The 14469-nt window shown below is 35.4% G+C and overlaps 1 protein-coding gene across 1 annotated transcript in view; it reads left to right on the top strand.

Moving 5' to 3' along the window:
• Positions 1-14469, top strand: part of PRKN (parkin RBR E3 ubiquitin protein ligase) — a 681559-nt gene that overhangs the window by 222880 nt on the left and 444210 nt on the right. The window contains exon 4 of the mRNA XM_021544140.2: positions 12131-12249. Within this exon, the coding sequence (XP_021399815.2) occupies positions 12131-12249 (119 nt within the window). The remainder of the gene's footprint in view (positions 1-12130; positions 12250-14469) is intronic.

Below are 14469 nucleotides of genomic sequence, written 5' to 3'. Positions count from 1 at the left end.
GACTTCCTTGGTCTTGGGATGCATCACTTCTGATCTTGGAAGAGGTGATTCTTGAATATTAACCAGTTTTATTCCCCTCTTTCCTCCAGGGCTTTATCCTGTGGCATTCCAAGAATTCCTGAAGCTCATTAAAAAAATCAGTAGTTGCTGCAACTGTGCAGCTTAGTGCTTGCCCCACATGGTCTCTGTTATGAGCTCTTAGCACTCAAAATTACAGGAATCAGTCAGTGCTCAAGTCATGTGCTCAACATTCATTAATGCCATTGGGAGCTCTGTGCACACAGCAAGAACATGGGGAGAACAGACCTATTAAAAAGGCTTGATCTACAGAAAGTAACTACATGGGAGAGATTAAGAAATTTTGTTGATAGTAGAAGGTAAAAAAATAACTTTGCTAAACACACCCTGCTTTCTCCTTATAAATACAAATAATTTCAGCGACACTAAACTGGAACTTCTTTGAAAGAAAAAGTTTATTATATTTGGCAGGGGAAGACAGATTCTCTTGTTTTGGTTTGGTGGTGGTTTTTTTTTGTTTGTTTGTTTGTTTTGTTTTGTAGTGTTTTTTGGGGGTTTTTTTTGTTGGTTTTTTTTTTTTTTTTGTGTGTGGGGAGTGTCCTTGAAAGCCACCATGTTTGCTAAGCACCATCAATCTCTTTCCAGGCTTCCATGATGCCCTGTTGGTGCAACAGTCAGTTCTTTGCATCTTGACATTTACTTCTCAAAAGACAGGAATAGAGAAAAAGAAACATATGGGTATGTAGATGGGGTCTTTGGCTGCAGGGTGAGGGAACAGAGGGACATCATGCTCCAGGTTGAGCCTGCTCATCATATACTGTTCTCATTGATGTTCAGCTTCCTGCAATACTGTGCAACTTGTCAGGGATTTTATTATAAATCCCAGTATCCTGATTTTCAGTGCTGGCTGACATTATCTTATTGCCTTTTTGCTATGAAGGTAGCTTAACTAAAATTGTAAAAATGATTTGAAGTTCACCTGAGCAACTAAAGTAGTAGGAGAAAAAGTTCCTCCTTTTGTTCACCACAGTTTGCTCTGTAGCTTTGTAACACAATAAATACTCAGCATGTAGTACTGGAAGGAAGCTCTAACTGGCAACAGTTGGTTTCTGATTTAAAGGTATATCACTTGGCAGCTGAATTTTTTTCTACTGCAACTCTTCCTTAATAATTAGCCTCCACTAATTATTTTTGGAGTAGCTGAATCAAACATCATTAATGTTTTAAGCGAAGTCTGTGCTGAAGATATGGACAGGTAAAGATCATTATTAACATTATCAGGGATTTTTCCTAAGCAAAATTTACTTCTCTTCAAAAGAATGTTGTGTTTATTCTAATAAAATGAAATAAATAGCAAAATCTCCACTATCTTCAGGTGTGAAAGATTAAGATCAAAATTCCTGATTTGATGCAGATTAGTGATTATCACTATTGCGTTTTAATGCCGCTTGATTTCCCAAAATGTGATGAATAGCTATATAGCCTGGTTTCTAAACTCCACAGCATTGTTCACCGTAATTTTTAACTTGTTAAGGACATAAAAAGGGAACATAGCAAGGGCTGCAGCTGAATTAATATTTGACTCATCTTGAGCCATGTCTTCTTTATAACTCTAACCATTGTGAATTATTTAGGATAGAAATGCAAAGATCTGTTTCAAACAGAAATGTTGCCAGTCCTCAATGTTTTGCCTTCTAATCTGTATTGGAAATTTTTCAGGTACACTAAATCTAGCACTGTAAATGTGAACAAACACATTTTGTATCTGCTATCCAGGAACAAAGATCTATGTTTGACCAGCAATCTATAGATAAATAAAAGATCTTCATGAAACATTGCCATATCTAAAAACATCTAACATTGTCTTTTCGGCACAGTCTCTTTCATATTTCATTTTGCTATCCCTATTCTTCTGTAGCCCCCTCTGGAGTCTCTTTCTCTGGCTGAATGGCTTATAAATATATTATAAATAGGGCAGAACTGCAAGGTTGATTACCTCTGGCACAGATATGTAGTAGAACAGGAATCTGCATTAGGTACTGGAGATGTAGATATAATACCTTGATTGTTTTCTAGATTATCATGATTCTTCATGAGAATCAGCTAGAGATCAAATGCTTACTGATGAAGGAGGTAGGGAGTCACTGGGATGAAATCTTTTCTCTTTAGAATCTGTAGGAATGTTTTCTACCTTATAGTATGAGTTGGGAATTCAACACTAGAAAGGAGAACAGCTCCAGCACATAACTTTGTCAAACTGTGAAAAGCATTGTATGGAAAGAAAAACATCAAACCAGCTTTCTTAGGTTTATGTGAGATGGCAGGAGGGGAACAGGCTTTTGTAGAGATTAAGAGGTATGCAGTACATCTCAAGTTGAATGTACAAAATAGTCTTTAAGCATTTCTGTTTAACTTTAACAAAACCATTCTGCAAAATCAATTTGTTTAATTGATTGGCATGGCATCCAGGGAATAACTGAGTTCTGTTGGCAGCCTCTGGTTTGGTGTCACACTAGTTGGGAGTGGGGTAACAAGCAGCTGCTAAAGCTCTGTGCTCACAGAGCTTTATCTATACATCCTATCTGTACATAGATAGGGTGGTGAGGAGTAGAGGCTCTACAAGTCATGTGGTAGGACACTAACATGGGCCAGAGGGTGGTTTCCTAAACTGACAGGTTGAAGAATGATAGCAGGACTTGGTTTAAATTAATCCAGAAGAGAATTGGTATGCAATCTAGTCTCTCAAATGCAATGAACATTTCATACTGATGTCACATTTGAAGACATTGTACATATAGTATAAATATATAACTGATGAATCAAAGAACATATTGGTAAATTGACAATATGTATCTTGATAATATCTCTTACTGAGAAGACTGACAGGGCCTACAAATTACTGCATTCTTACTTCATCTTAAGTTTTCATTAAAGGAAAAAGGAGTAATTAAGAGTTAAAGTGACAGCTATCTACTTAGAAACTTCAATATGAGCTTAATTCATTCTGATAGAGAAGCCGTTTGATTCCTTCTGGATAATGAAGTGTGTTTTTCTGTTGTTTATGAAGATGATCAAGCCAACAGGTTTATATGGCTGGAGCCACCCCAAAGGGTCTCTCCAAAGTACAGTGGGGAAAGGTCATGAGCTGAAGCTCAAAGCTTTCCTGTGTAGAATTATGCATCTTGGCATATCAAGAGGGATCACTAGACCATAGGTACCATCACCTTTTTGTGAGGAATTTTTAGATGTGTTGAGGCATCTGTAAGAGATGCAAGGATAGGATTGGTTGGTATCACTGTTTCAAAGTCTGAGACTATTATTTCCATGCTTCTTATCAAATAACAGATGTAGATGCTCAGCAGACTGTATAGGTAAACATTGCATTGAGGATTACTATGATTCCATTTTCTGCACATTTAACTTTAATGTGATGAATCTTGCTGCCTTTCAGCTAATCTGTGGATGGGGAATTCTGTTAGTTAATGCAGAGCTAGAGGAACTTTGAGGTTTAAGTCATGAGCTTAGAGTGCACTGTGTCTCTCTTTGTCTATCTTTCCATCTTTTCCTGAAATACTTTGTTCTGTGTTTTTCTTCCTCTACAGAAGGAAGTTAGCTATTAGCATGTGTCACAACTGAATTGTTTTAAAAAGCTGGTGTTTACTGCCCATTGCTTAAATACCTAGGCTGGTTTTAATAGCCTGGAAAAACTGTATCCCTTCTTCCCAAACTATTTTGGTCAATGGTTTAAAGAGATAAAGAAACCTCTTGACTTAGATTTGTATTTTCAAGACTGTCTTCTAAATGCAAAAGGGTGTTGCTGCATAGCCAACATTCAAGTTTAGAGCATATGTGAACAGAGTATGTGAAATTCTAAGCTGACCTTTTTTAAAAAATCATTCCTATTCTTTACAGTATAGTTCTGGTATTGCATTATATAAAAGTGATGCAATGACCATGCAATTATGTTGAGATAACAGAGCATGGCAAAGTGCCATTTTCACTCAATCTTTTCCATTTTTTTGCAAAAGCCTTTAAGTGAATGATTGCCAATATACATCTTTTTACGTGTAAAACCAGCTAAGGAACTTCCTCAAAATATTACTTTTATTGAAATAACAAGTTACTTATGTCATTAAATAACACAATTCAGAAACTAAATAGTTAAATTTTAAATAGTGATATTTTATGTCTTCATTGAAAAAATTGTATCAACTAAGTTATAGATACGTATTTCCTGAGCAATTTTCCATCTCTCTTTTGTTTCCAAGAGAAGCAAATTGTCATTAAAATTCTAGTTCTGTGGGACCTTCAGAGTGTGGAGCCTGACATGCAGGACATTGAAAAAGAACAACAGCATCACAGGTCATTTGAAAAGACAGTTTCTATGGTACACTGTTATTGTGCAATGTTTTGTAACACACTGAAATGTCAGAATAAAACCACTAACAAGTTATTTAGTATATTAATGGACAGTCCTGTAAAAGATGTATCTGTGGAATTTATGCATGCAAAGCAAAGATAGAATTGCACATGCTACTGAAAATAAAGCACATAATGGATTTTTACAGCTTTTGTACAACATTGTTTTCTGGGGTGACTTTTTTTTGTTTTGTTGGATTTATTTCCTTCTCAATTCCTCTCTTAATAATTCCTAGCATTCAATTTACTTTTTTGATTGCTACTGAGCATTGAGTTGACATTTTCATACAACTAGCTATTATAGCCCCAAGATTCTGGTTTTGTGTGACAATAACTAGTCAAAATGATTACTGTTTGGGTAAAATGATTTTTCCTATATATATCACCTCACATTTATCTACAATTAATTTAATTTTTCATTTTACTGTTAGTCACTTAGAATCCTGCAGTCTTCAATGTGCTTTTTCTGGTTTGCCTTAATTTTTACTACCCTGAAAAAAATCATATCACTAGAAAACTTTGTCATTTCACTGTTCATTTCTGGTTTTCTGATGGTGAATTCTCAAGTCCTGGAACAGTTTTCTCTTGGGACTGTACTCTGAAAGCTGTTCATTTATTCCTGAGCTTTATTTCCTGTATTTTATCTATGTATTTGAACACAAGATAATTTTACATTTCATTCAGTAACAATATATAATTTATATTAAAAAACTGCTGAGGAAGTTTTTTTTTTTTTTTTTTTTTTTTTGTCATAGAATTGTAGAATTGTTTGGAGAGGTCCTTAGAAATCATCTAGTTCCAATCCCCTTCCATGAGCAGTGATACCTTCCACCCGACCAGTTTGGTCAAAGCCCCATCCAAGAAGGCCTTGACCACTTCCAAGGATAAAGTTTTAGTATCTTGAATATATCAATTACCTTCCCTAAGCCTTGCTACCTCATTTTGTGTTCCTTGGGTGCTCTGAAAAACAAACCTTTCCAGAATGTAATGAATTGGGATGATAGACTGTAAGAAAGCTAACAGCAAGAATGTTGCTGCTGGTTTCCAGCCTTTCATAGCTGTAATTAATTGAGTTGTAATCGTAGTTGAGTAGAGCTGGTTTTTTTTGGGACACAGGAAGTAATTAGGGAGCTAATACAGAGAAGCAACTCAGTAGGAATAGCCATTATTTCGACTTCTTCAACCTCCCTCCATCCTTGGGTGTTTAGCTAGTTTTGTCAAAGGCCAGTTGTGAAATGGACAGTTGTGTAATATTGGGTCAGACTTTTTATTAAAAGAGCTGTGTGTGCAAGAGCTGCTGGAAGCCTTGTCAGAGGTTTTCACCTCACATATTCTCAGTGAGCCCACTGGCCCAGGAGTTACATTTAAGTTCAGGTCCTTTCCTTTGTTGCATCACTGGACTATGTTTTTAAGTGTGCTGTGTCTAAATGTATGTCTTGTATATGCTGTTTTTCTGGCCTGACATGGGACCAGTCTGTCCTTATGGACTTTCTTGATGACCACTGGTTTAAAATTTTTAAACATTTCTTAGTTTATTTGCTGGAACTGTGATCAACTGGATCTCTGCTCATACTGAAGCCTACACTGCATGATCTGTGAGACTTCTGGAGCATCTTCACTTCATGCTTAGGCTTGAACTCAGAAGTCGCTGCCTTCAGCTGCAAATAAAGCCTAGCCAGTTGTCATCACCACAGGTCACACTCGGTCCCTTCAGCGATGTAAAAAGCAGTTCAGGGTGGAGCTTTCTGGGGAATATTATGATTGCTGCATAGTGGTTTCCTCATGTACAAGAAATACATTTTATGAAAGACCTTTTGACACTTTTAAGTCTTGAACACTTTGTTGTTGTAGCACTGATTTTCTCCCATGTATTATTTGCCAAGCTTTCAGCAGTTTCCTGAAATTTCTGGTGTGTTGTTTTTGTTTTGTTTTGTTTTGTTTTGTTTTATTTTTTATTCCATGTTTTGCTGTCTGCCAGAATCATCACAATTGGTTTTTGGTGTTTTTTATTTTTTCCTCTTTTTGAATCCTTCACTCCTTATTGTTAATATGAGCAATAATGTTGAATTTTGCTCCTTTGTCTGAAAATCAGAGAGCAAGCTGAAGGAGAGGAAGATATATTGTGAGAGATAAGAGAAAGATGACCTTATATAGAGGTCAAGAAAGGGAATGAGACAGGGAAAAGGTAATTACAGAAGTTAGATGGGTAAAAAAATAATGATGGATTTGGGTGAAATATAAAAGAAAGTGGAGGTAAATTATACTGGGGCTCAGAAAAGTGAAGCAGATGATTCTTTCATGGTAATGATTGGAAGAGAAAACCTAATATAATAATGTCCTGAATTCCAGTAATTTAAGATAAATCAAATGCTATGCTTTTTGTATTTTTTAAATTCATAGATGTCTCCTGGTTGTTTTTTCTCACACAAAATTTTTCACTAAAAAGGCATTATAAAGATAAGTGTGCCCCATTGTCTTTGTCAAGTAACTTCCGTTACTCCACCTCTTAGGCATTATACCCTTTTCAGCCAAATTTCAAATCTTCTTAAATTTTTAGTGCTTGAAACAGTGTCAAGTCCATTTATTTTTTTTCTGAATAGCTGTGTATTCCATATACTTTTATTACCTATAGATGTATAGACATTCTGCAAGTCCTATTTGAGTATCAAGAAGGAGTTGTGGTTGTTTAATTGGGATTTTTTTCAGATTTATTATATTTCATATTGTTATCCATAGTGCAGACTTCTTCAGGTCTTTGTCACGAATTCTTCGCATGGCATCACCAAGTGGGGTTCATGTTCCCTAATTTTAGAGATTTGCAAAGTAGATATTTCTATCACACCTTGTGATTCTAAATCCCCACAATGGAGAGAAACAGACCCTTTTAGACACAATTTATCTGACATGTTTGTATGTTTTTATATCTACTTTAGGATGAATTGAATCAAACCATAAAAGTGTCAGTTTTCCTCAGAAGAATATATCACAACCAGTTAAGATGACTCTAGCTGTTAAATAAATACCATTTTCATGTTCTAAATTACATAGGCATCATAAAGGATAGATATAATCTATAACATGTGGCAAAGTTTTTTAATGTGTGCATCCGCATACTTGAGTCTGGGGAGGAAAGATATGTGCTCTGTGAAGTCTTTGCAAACAAAGAAAAACAGTTAAAGGACAAAAGTTTAAAGACAGAACATACTAGTTGCATTTTTGCAAAGTGAATGAGATCTTGTAAGTAATTTCTCTTTTTTTGAGTCTAGAAGTACAACCCACACTTCTTTTTTTTTTTTTTTTTTTTTTTTTTTTTTTTTTTTTTTACTTTATGTGGGAATTTCATTATTGAGCCTTCTGGGTTTGTATTTCAGATGTTTTTCCTCCTACTGTGTTGAATCAAACAAAGTCCTTAAAGTGAACACAGTTGGAAGAATTCTTCTTTTCTTTCTCTTCTGTGTATTTTTCATTATGTATGTGCAAATTGCTAAAATAGTCCGAGGTCTCTGACAGCCAATCTACATTTTACAAATTACAACTAGTCTAAATGTAAATATAGTGGAATCTGAAATAATCCTAACTTTATATAGTTTTCAATCTGTTGAAAGATTTCCTGTAGCTGTGTCCTGTTTCAAACACGTGATTATAGGAAAGACTCAGTATAATCAGTATAATCTATAAGAAAATGCAGTTCAAATGAAAACAGTATGTTTGTTACTAATATCCCTATTTAGAATTTATTCACTTAAACAGTCATAGAGATGATACTGGATGTTTTGACTGATTAGAGAGTTCAGAATCAAGTCTATAGTCATTATGACTAATGTTTCCTCATTAACTAGTCATGCATATCAAAATAATTGGTCTATGCTATCACTAACCTGTACAAAGCTCCCACTGGATGGTCGTCATTAACAGCACAGAAATGTGGAAGGAATTCAGGTCCTAAGGAGCTTAAAAACCTAAATGGGGAGACAGTATAAAAACACTGGGATACACATCAGAGAAAGCTACATCCCCTTTTTATATAAAATACTAAAGGGAGAAAACAGTTTTAAGACTTTTTTTTGTGATGTGATATTTGTGAGGAAATTAGCTTTGAAGGGGTAGAAAAGAGAAAGTGTGTCTCATTGGGGTGAGAGGACAGGTCCTGATACAGAGCATAAATGACAGGCCTCTTGTATTCATATCATCCTAGCTTTTTTTCTTTTTGTTTTTTTTTGGGCTGTAAAGGCAACTTAATTTAATGAACTCCACAGAGAAAACCATCAAGCATTTTCCTAACACTAGCATGTAATAAGTGTCTTTTTATGATATTTGGAAGTGAAAACTGCAAATAGAGATTGTTTTCTCAATTCTCATTAAAGTTGTATACCCAAAAGGTGTGTGCCTCATACATTTACTTATATGGTTGGTTCTGCAGCAATTTTAGTGATTACTGGCACTGTGCCATAATTACATTCTTTATTTATATTGATGTGTCAGAGCTGGTGCATAAGACAGATTTCCTTATTCCTGTGTCTTTCTTTTGAAAGGGGGTCCAAGGGGATGCAGTCTCAGCCAAGGGCCATGGTAATATGAACAAGTGGTATGAGAATCAGTAAAGAGCATAATGTTGGCCATCAGTGTTGTACTGTAAGCAGACTTGCGTCATTTGCATTTTTAATTGAGTCATTGTTTGGCCTGCTGATGCTGCTCAGGACCTGCACCTAATGATGGGGCCAAATTCTTGAGAAAGTGATCAGCACATCTGCATAAAATGGTGAATCCTGCTGCTGCTGAAAATCTCCATTTAACACATTCCTTCTAAAATCAGTGCATTCCTCTTGTCATGCTGTGGCTTTCCAGCTTCTTTGCTCTAGCAGATATTTCTAAAGTTATTCTGTATCTCTGAATAGATCTGTGCTGCTTAACTGCTCCAACCCATTATATTATAAATTTGTTTCTTGTGTTTCAAATTTGTGCACAGGGAATGTGTTTGGGGGGACTTTTTATATTCATGAAAACTGAAAACAAAATTGAAAGTGCTAAGAAAAATGAATATTGAGCTAATGTAGTCTATTTTTGCACAGAGCAAATACCAAGCTAATGCATAAGATTTATCCTCTATAGTAAATCAGCAATATGTCTCATTTTAGGTTTCTCCTATGACTACTATTTTTTACTGCAGTATTCAGTCATGCTGATTTATTTTGCAGACTATTATCAATAAAATAATTTTATCTTTGGGTCCAGATGGAATGAGCTCAGAACACAAAGCAGACAGAGAGCATGCTTCCTGCCTCAAGTGTTTTAATCCTTGAAATAAATTTTAATCCTTGGCATAAAATGTGAAGCAAGGACACAAGACAGCAGGGAGTGGATCAGGAAAGGCATCAGCCAATTAACAAATTATTTTATGCTGTAAGGGCTCATGTACTCAATAAGATGGTTCTGTTCAATTGGAAGGATTTCATTAGAGTCATGCCAAAAATCAGTTTGGAGTGTAGGACTGAACTAGGACAGTGAGCACTGGCACCACAGAATTACTCAGGATGATTGTGAATAGAAGCAGCAGTTTCAGTAGTCCCTTTAGACAGCCCACATAGGAAATTGGAACGATGGGAGAGGACTAGTGATAACAGAAGAGATAACAGGCTCTGATCTCACTTCCTGCTGTTTAGACCAAGTCAGGAATAAATGGCTGAAATAGTCATGTTTATTGTGGATCTCTACTAGCAATAGCATTCGTGCTTTCTTAAGTCATAGGGCATTCCCTTTCAATTGTGCTAAAGACACTGACCTTTACTCTTATTGATTGATCTGCTGTTTCTGCATAGAGAAACTGCCAAAAGTAAAATTAAGTCACTTGCAAGTGTCCTCCTTCTCATATGCAATACCATAGTTTAGATTTTTGATGTGGATTTTAGCTCACATCAAGTCTAATCCAGACATGCTCTCAGTTCCAGTAATCAGAGCCTCCAGCAAAGTACGAGTGAACGAATGTCCAGGTGTCCAAAACTTTGTCATATTAAGTTTCACAACATTGAAGCATATATTAAATAGCTCAGCATAAGCCTCTTTTCCTTTAATTTAACTATTTTAATCGCAGGACTATGTTTTAGACTGATTTGAGAACTGTACTCTCAGTCTTTTGAGTTATTCATATGAAAAGTGTGTAAGTGTGTGAATATACAGGTGTGTGTCATTTTCCACAAAAATTGAATTCCATTTAAATTCTGTAGTTATGTTCTGCCAGGTGGTTAATACTTTCCAAGGAAGCACAGTGAAAACACTTGATAGATCAGTTGACTAACATTAGTTTTGGATACATCGCTACTATACTCTAATGTAGTTAATGTTTTTGAAAAATTGAAAAAGTGTTAATTTTTTTTCAATGGTGCATATCTTCTTTGTAGACATCTGCATACTTTTCTTAGAAAAAAAGATTTTTTGTATGACAGTTCTCTGAGGTTGAGTTTTGGAAACTGAAATTATATTTATAGTATAAATTTAATTTATATTATATTTGAATTACATTTAAATTATATTCAAGCACGTTTAAATCAGGACAGACATTAATAGATACAAAATGTAATTAACTGACATTTTGCATTGGCAGAACACAGGGTCTGACCCTTTACTATGTGAAGGACATGTAAAAATAAAGGAAGTCAGCCATGTTTAAAAATATTTTTCCAGGTCATATTTACTGTGGTAATGTGCTAGGTTTCCCATGTACATAAAACATATATTTCTGATCAACGTAGGGAGAAATAAGAGAATAGGGAGAAAGACAGTGAAAAACTTTTCATCTCTAAGGGATTACTACTGATCCTGAAGTTCGCCAATGTTAATGGGTCAAATCTCCTCTTGATATTGATAAATTTTTGTTTGAAACTTTATTCTGGTCTCATTTCAACTTCTGATGATAACCTTGTGTCTCTGACCTTGGAGCTTTGATTAAAACCATGCCAGGGATATTCCAAAATTTTGTAAGGAATAGCCATAGCTATTCTAAAATGTGCTTCATTCAGTGATCAGCATTGCCTGTGAAATCAAATTCATTAGCATTGCCCTGAGCTTTCATAATTCTTTGCATATCACATTCTGTTCCATAGTTTCACAGAACAGAATGCGTTTCATTTCATTTTCCTTGAAAATTTACTTGGCCTAATATCTTGGCAGCCATTTGCAAACTTTGCTGGGTTATAAGGCTGCCAGCAAGAATAAAGAACTGGCTTCCAGTCTTCCATGAATAGAAGTAAATTTGCTAAATTATTTTTCTGTTGTGATATCAGTCAAACTCATCTTTTAAACTTCATCTAAGAAATTTTCATGCAATTTGACTTCATAAAAATTGCAGCTAGACAATTTTAGAATGGAAGTGAGATGCAAATTATGGAGGGTTGGAGTAATTAATCTCTTACATCACTTGCCAAATATTTCAGTTGGTACTGATCAGTGGTAAGCTCTGGATGCATTTTCAAGGAGTTATAGTGTAGTTCACCTGTACTTATTGATCAAGAAGCAGGAGTTACTGGAAGGTGTTAGACTAGATCAGGCAAGAAGAGATTATCACAAAGCTGTCTTCAGAAATTAAAATTATTTTAACGTATCACTTATCAAACAGAAAGCTTTCATGACAGTTTGCTGCTGATTTTCAGTAGACATCAAAAGTGGTTGTTTTCTATTTATTTGTTTTTCGTCTTGACAGGTGCAGCAAGTTACAACACTTTTTATGTTTTTTGCAAAAATTTCTGCCAAGCTGTGAAGCCTGGAAAACTGAGGGTCCGCTGCAGTGTATGTAAACAAGGAACCCTGACGTTGGCAAGGGTAAGGTTTTTGGATTTGTTTCAAGGTTTTGGGGTGTATGGAGATGACATATCTCATCTTTTTTTATTTGCATACATATGGCTATGTATATATGTAGTCTTACTTTTTTTTCTTCATGCTTTTTGTAGCTGACAGGAGTAGTTCAAAGGATGCTGAAAATTCCACTAACTTGTTTATATTATTTGGAGCATATACAAGAAACATGGTGCACACTAGAGCTCCAGTCCTTGAAAAGACATACTTAGCTCTTTATTCAAAGGACTGATGATTAACCTGATTGTATGCACAATCTATGCAACTACAGATGTGCTAAAAAGATGGGATGACAGATGTTTATTCAAAACTTGGAGCTGTTAAGGCCTCAGAAACACCTGAATTCAGATCTAGGTTGTGACCATTATGGGCTGAGGCCAGAAGTTTTTGAACAGATGTGTAGTTAGAATATTAATCCTTCCTGCCCTTTTGCGGTGTGTAAAGTCAAGGAAAAGTTATTCATTGTTCTTGGACAGAAAACTAGTAAGAGATCTCTCAATCTTGGTTTGCACCCTAAAATGAGAGAGTGTTGGGGTGTGAGTTGGATGTGCAATTGTGTAAAGTTTTGAAGGGCTTTTTTTTTTGTCCGAGTGCTGCTAAATTTCAGTGGTTGTGTAACTGTTGAATAAGAGTTCTTCTCTCCTAAATCCGTGTTAGTTAGCCAGGTTTGTTATGTGAGCAGCTTAGGTTTTGAAGAACACTGAGCCATACCATGCTATAGCTTGGTCATAAGGAACTTTCATATTCAGCATATATTCAAGTGTTTAAATTTGTCTTTTGCTGTGGTTTAAAGTTTCAGCTTTGTTTTCTCAATGTAGCACAGTGCTGCAATGCCTTTACAGGTAATAGCCCTGTAAAAAAATAGCGATTAAACTAGCAGGTTTTATATTTTCCTTGAAAAGAATAAAACATACCATACTTATACATATCTATGCCCCTCAAGCTTTGTGTGAATTAACCAACTATCTCTGATTTATTTCAGAGGCTTCAGTGTTGTATTTTGTGGTGTTCCAGATGAACACATCTAAGGGGATTCTTTTTCTCTCAAAATTTGTATTAAAATATTGGTGATTAGGATAGACTTGAATCATATATAAATCAAGACAGAAGAGAAGACACCATTAGTGCACATTTCCAATGGATAAAGACACAGAGGATATTGTATTCAGCTTGTATATATGAAGTCAGTGCTGTTGAAAGGCATTGCTTGTATCACTAGATGAGTCTGAATCTTATAGATTCCATTGACATCACACAACATAAGCCCTTTGCTAGACTCAGCAGCTTCCTTCAGCATGTCCACTTTTGGAAATGATGACTTTCACATCTGTGCTGTTTGATTTGGGATCATTGAATTCCTTGTATTAAAATAACCTAAATACATTTCCAACTTTTCAGCTTTTACAGAATCTACACTGTTCTTGGTTTTGGAGATTAAAAAAAAAAAAAACAAACCCAAAAAACATCAACCCTGCATTGTCTTCCAGGAATTACTCACAATTACATGGTGGAAATGCTATTATAAGAATGTACACCTATAAATAACTTCTGATTGCCGGGAATGTATATGGGCCTACATTCTTTTGACAAATATGGGTTCAATGACACAATAAATATATGCAGGCTGATAAATTCAATTGAATGAGCAGATTACAGCTGCTTCTTCTTTCTACTAGCATATTTTACAGTACATATGAAAATAAAGTGGCTGGAAACTTGTAGTGGAAGCTCTTCCAATTTTCAAGGTTGATTCAAAAAATCCCAGCTTTTAGAAGATTTGATGAGATACTTCAGCATAAAAGTACAGAAGAGGAAAGGGAGATATCTTCTGGAAAGTTTAAAATTATAATTTTATTCTGTTTCAGTTTTCAAATAATGCTTGGCTGTGAAAATAATTTGCACCTGAGATTCTTGTTACTTTCTCCCCAAAACAGAGAAAATCTGTTATAATTATTTTCCTCTCAAATAGAAGCAGAACACAGTAGTTAGGAGCAGTGGGCATGCTGTTCCTGCAGTTTGGGCTGGCAGTCCTATGGGCTTCCAAAGTGCAGTGTTTGCAATATGGGCACTCCTAATGCCATGAATGTGCTATGCAAGTCAGTTTGTTTTATAAACACACAGTATCTATCTCAGTCCTGTGGTTATAAAGAGTAGGTGCAGATTTCTCATGTGCCCCACCTTCTTTTC

This window comes from Lonchura striata, chromosome 3 (genome assembly GCF_046129695.1).
Source record: "Lonchura striata isolate bLonStr1 chromosome 3, bLonStr1.mat, whole genome shotgun sequence".
NCBI lineage: Eukaryota > Metazoa > Chordata > Aves > Passeriformes > Estrildidae > Lonchura > Lonchura striata.
This window is presented reverse-complemented; position numbering and strand designations above follow the sequence as displayed.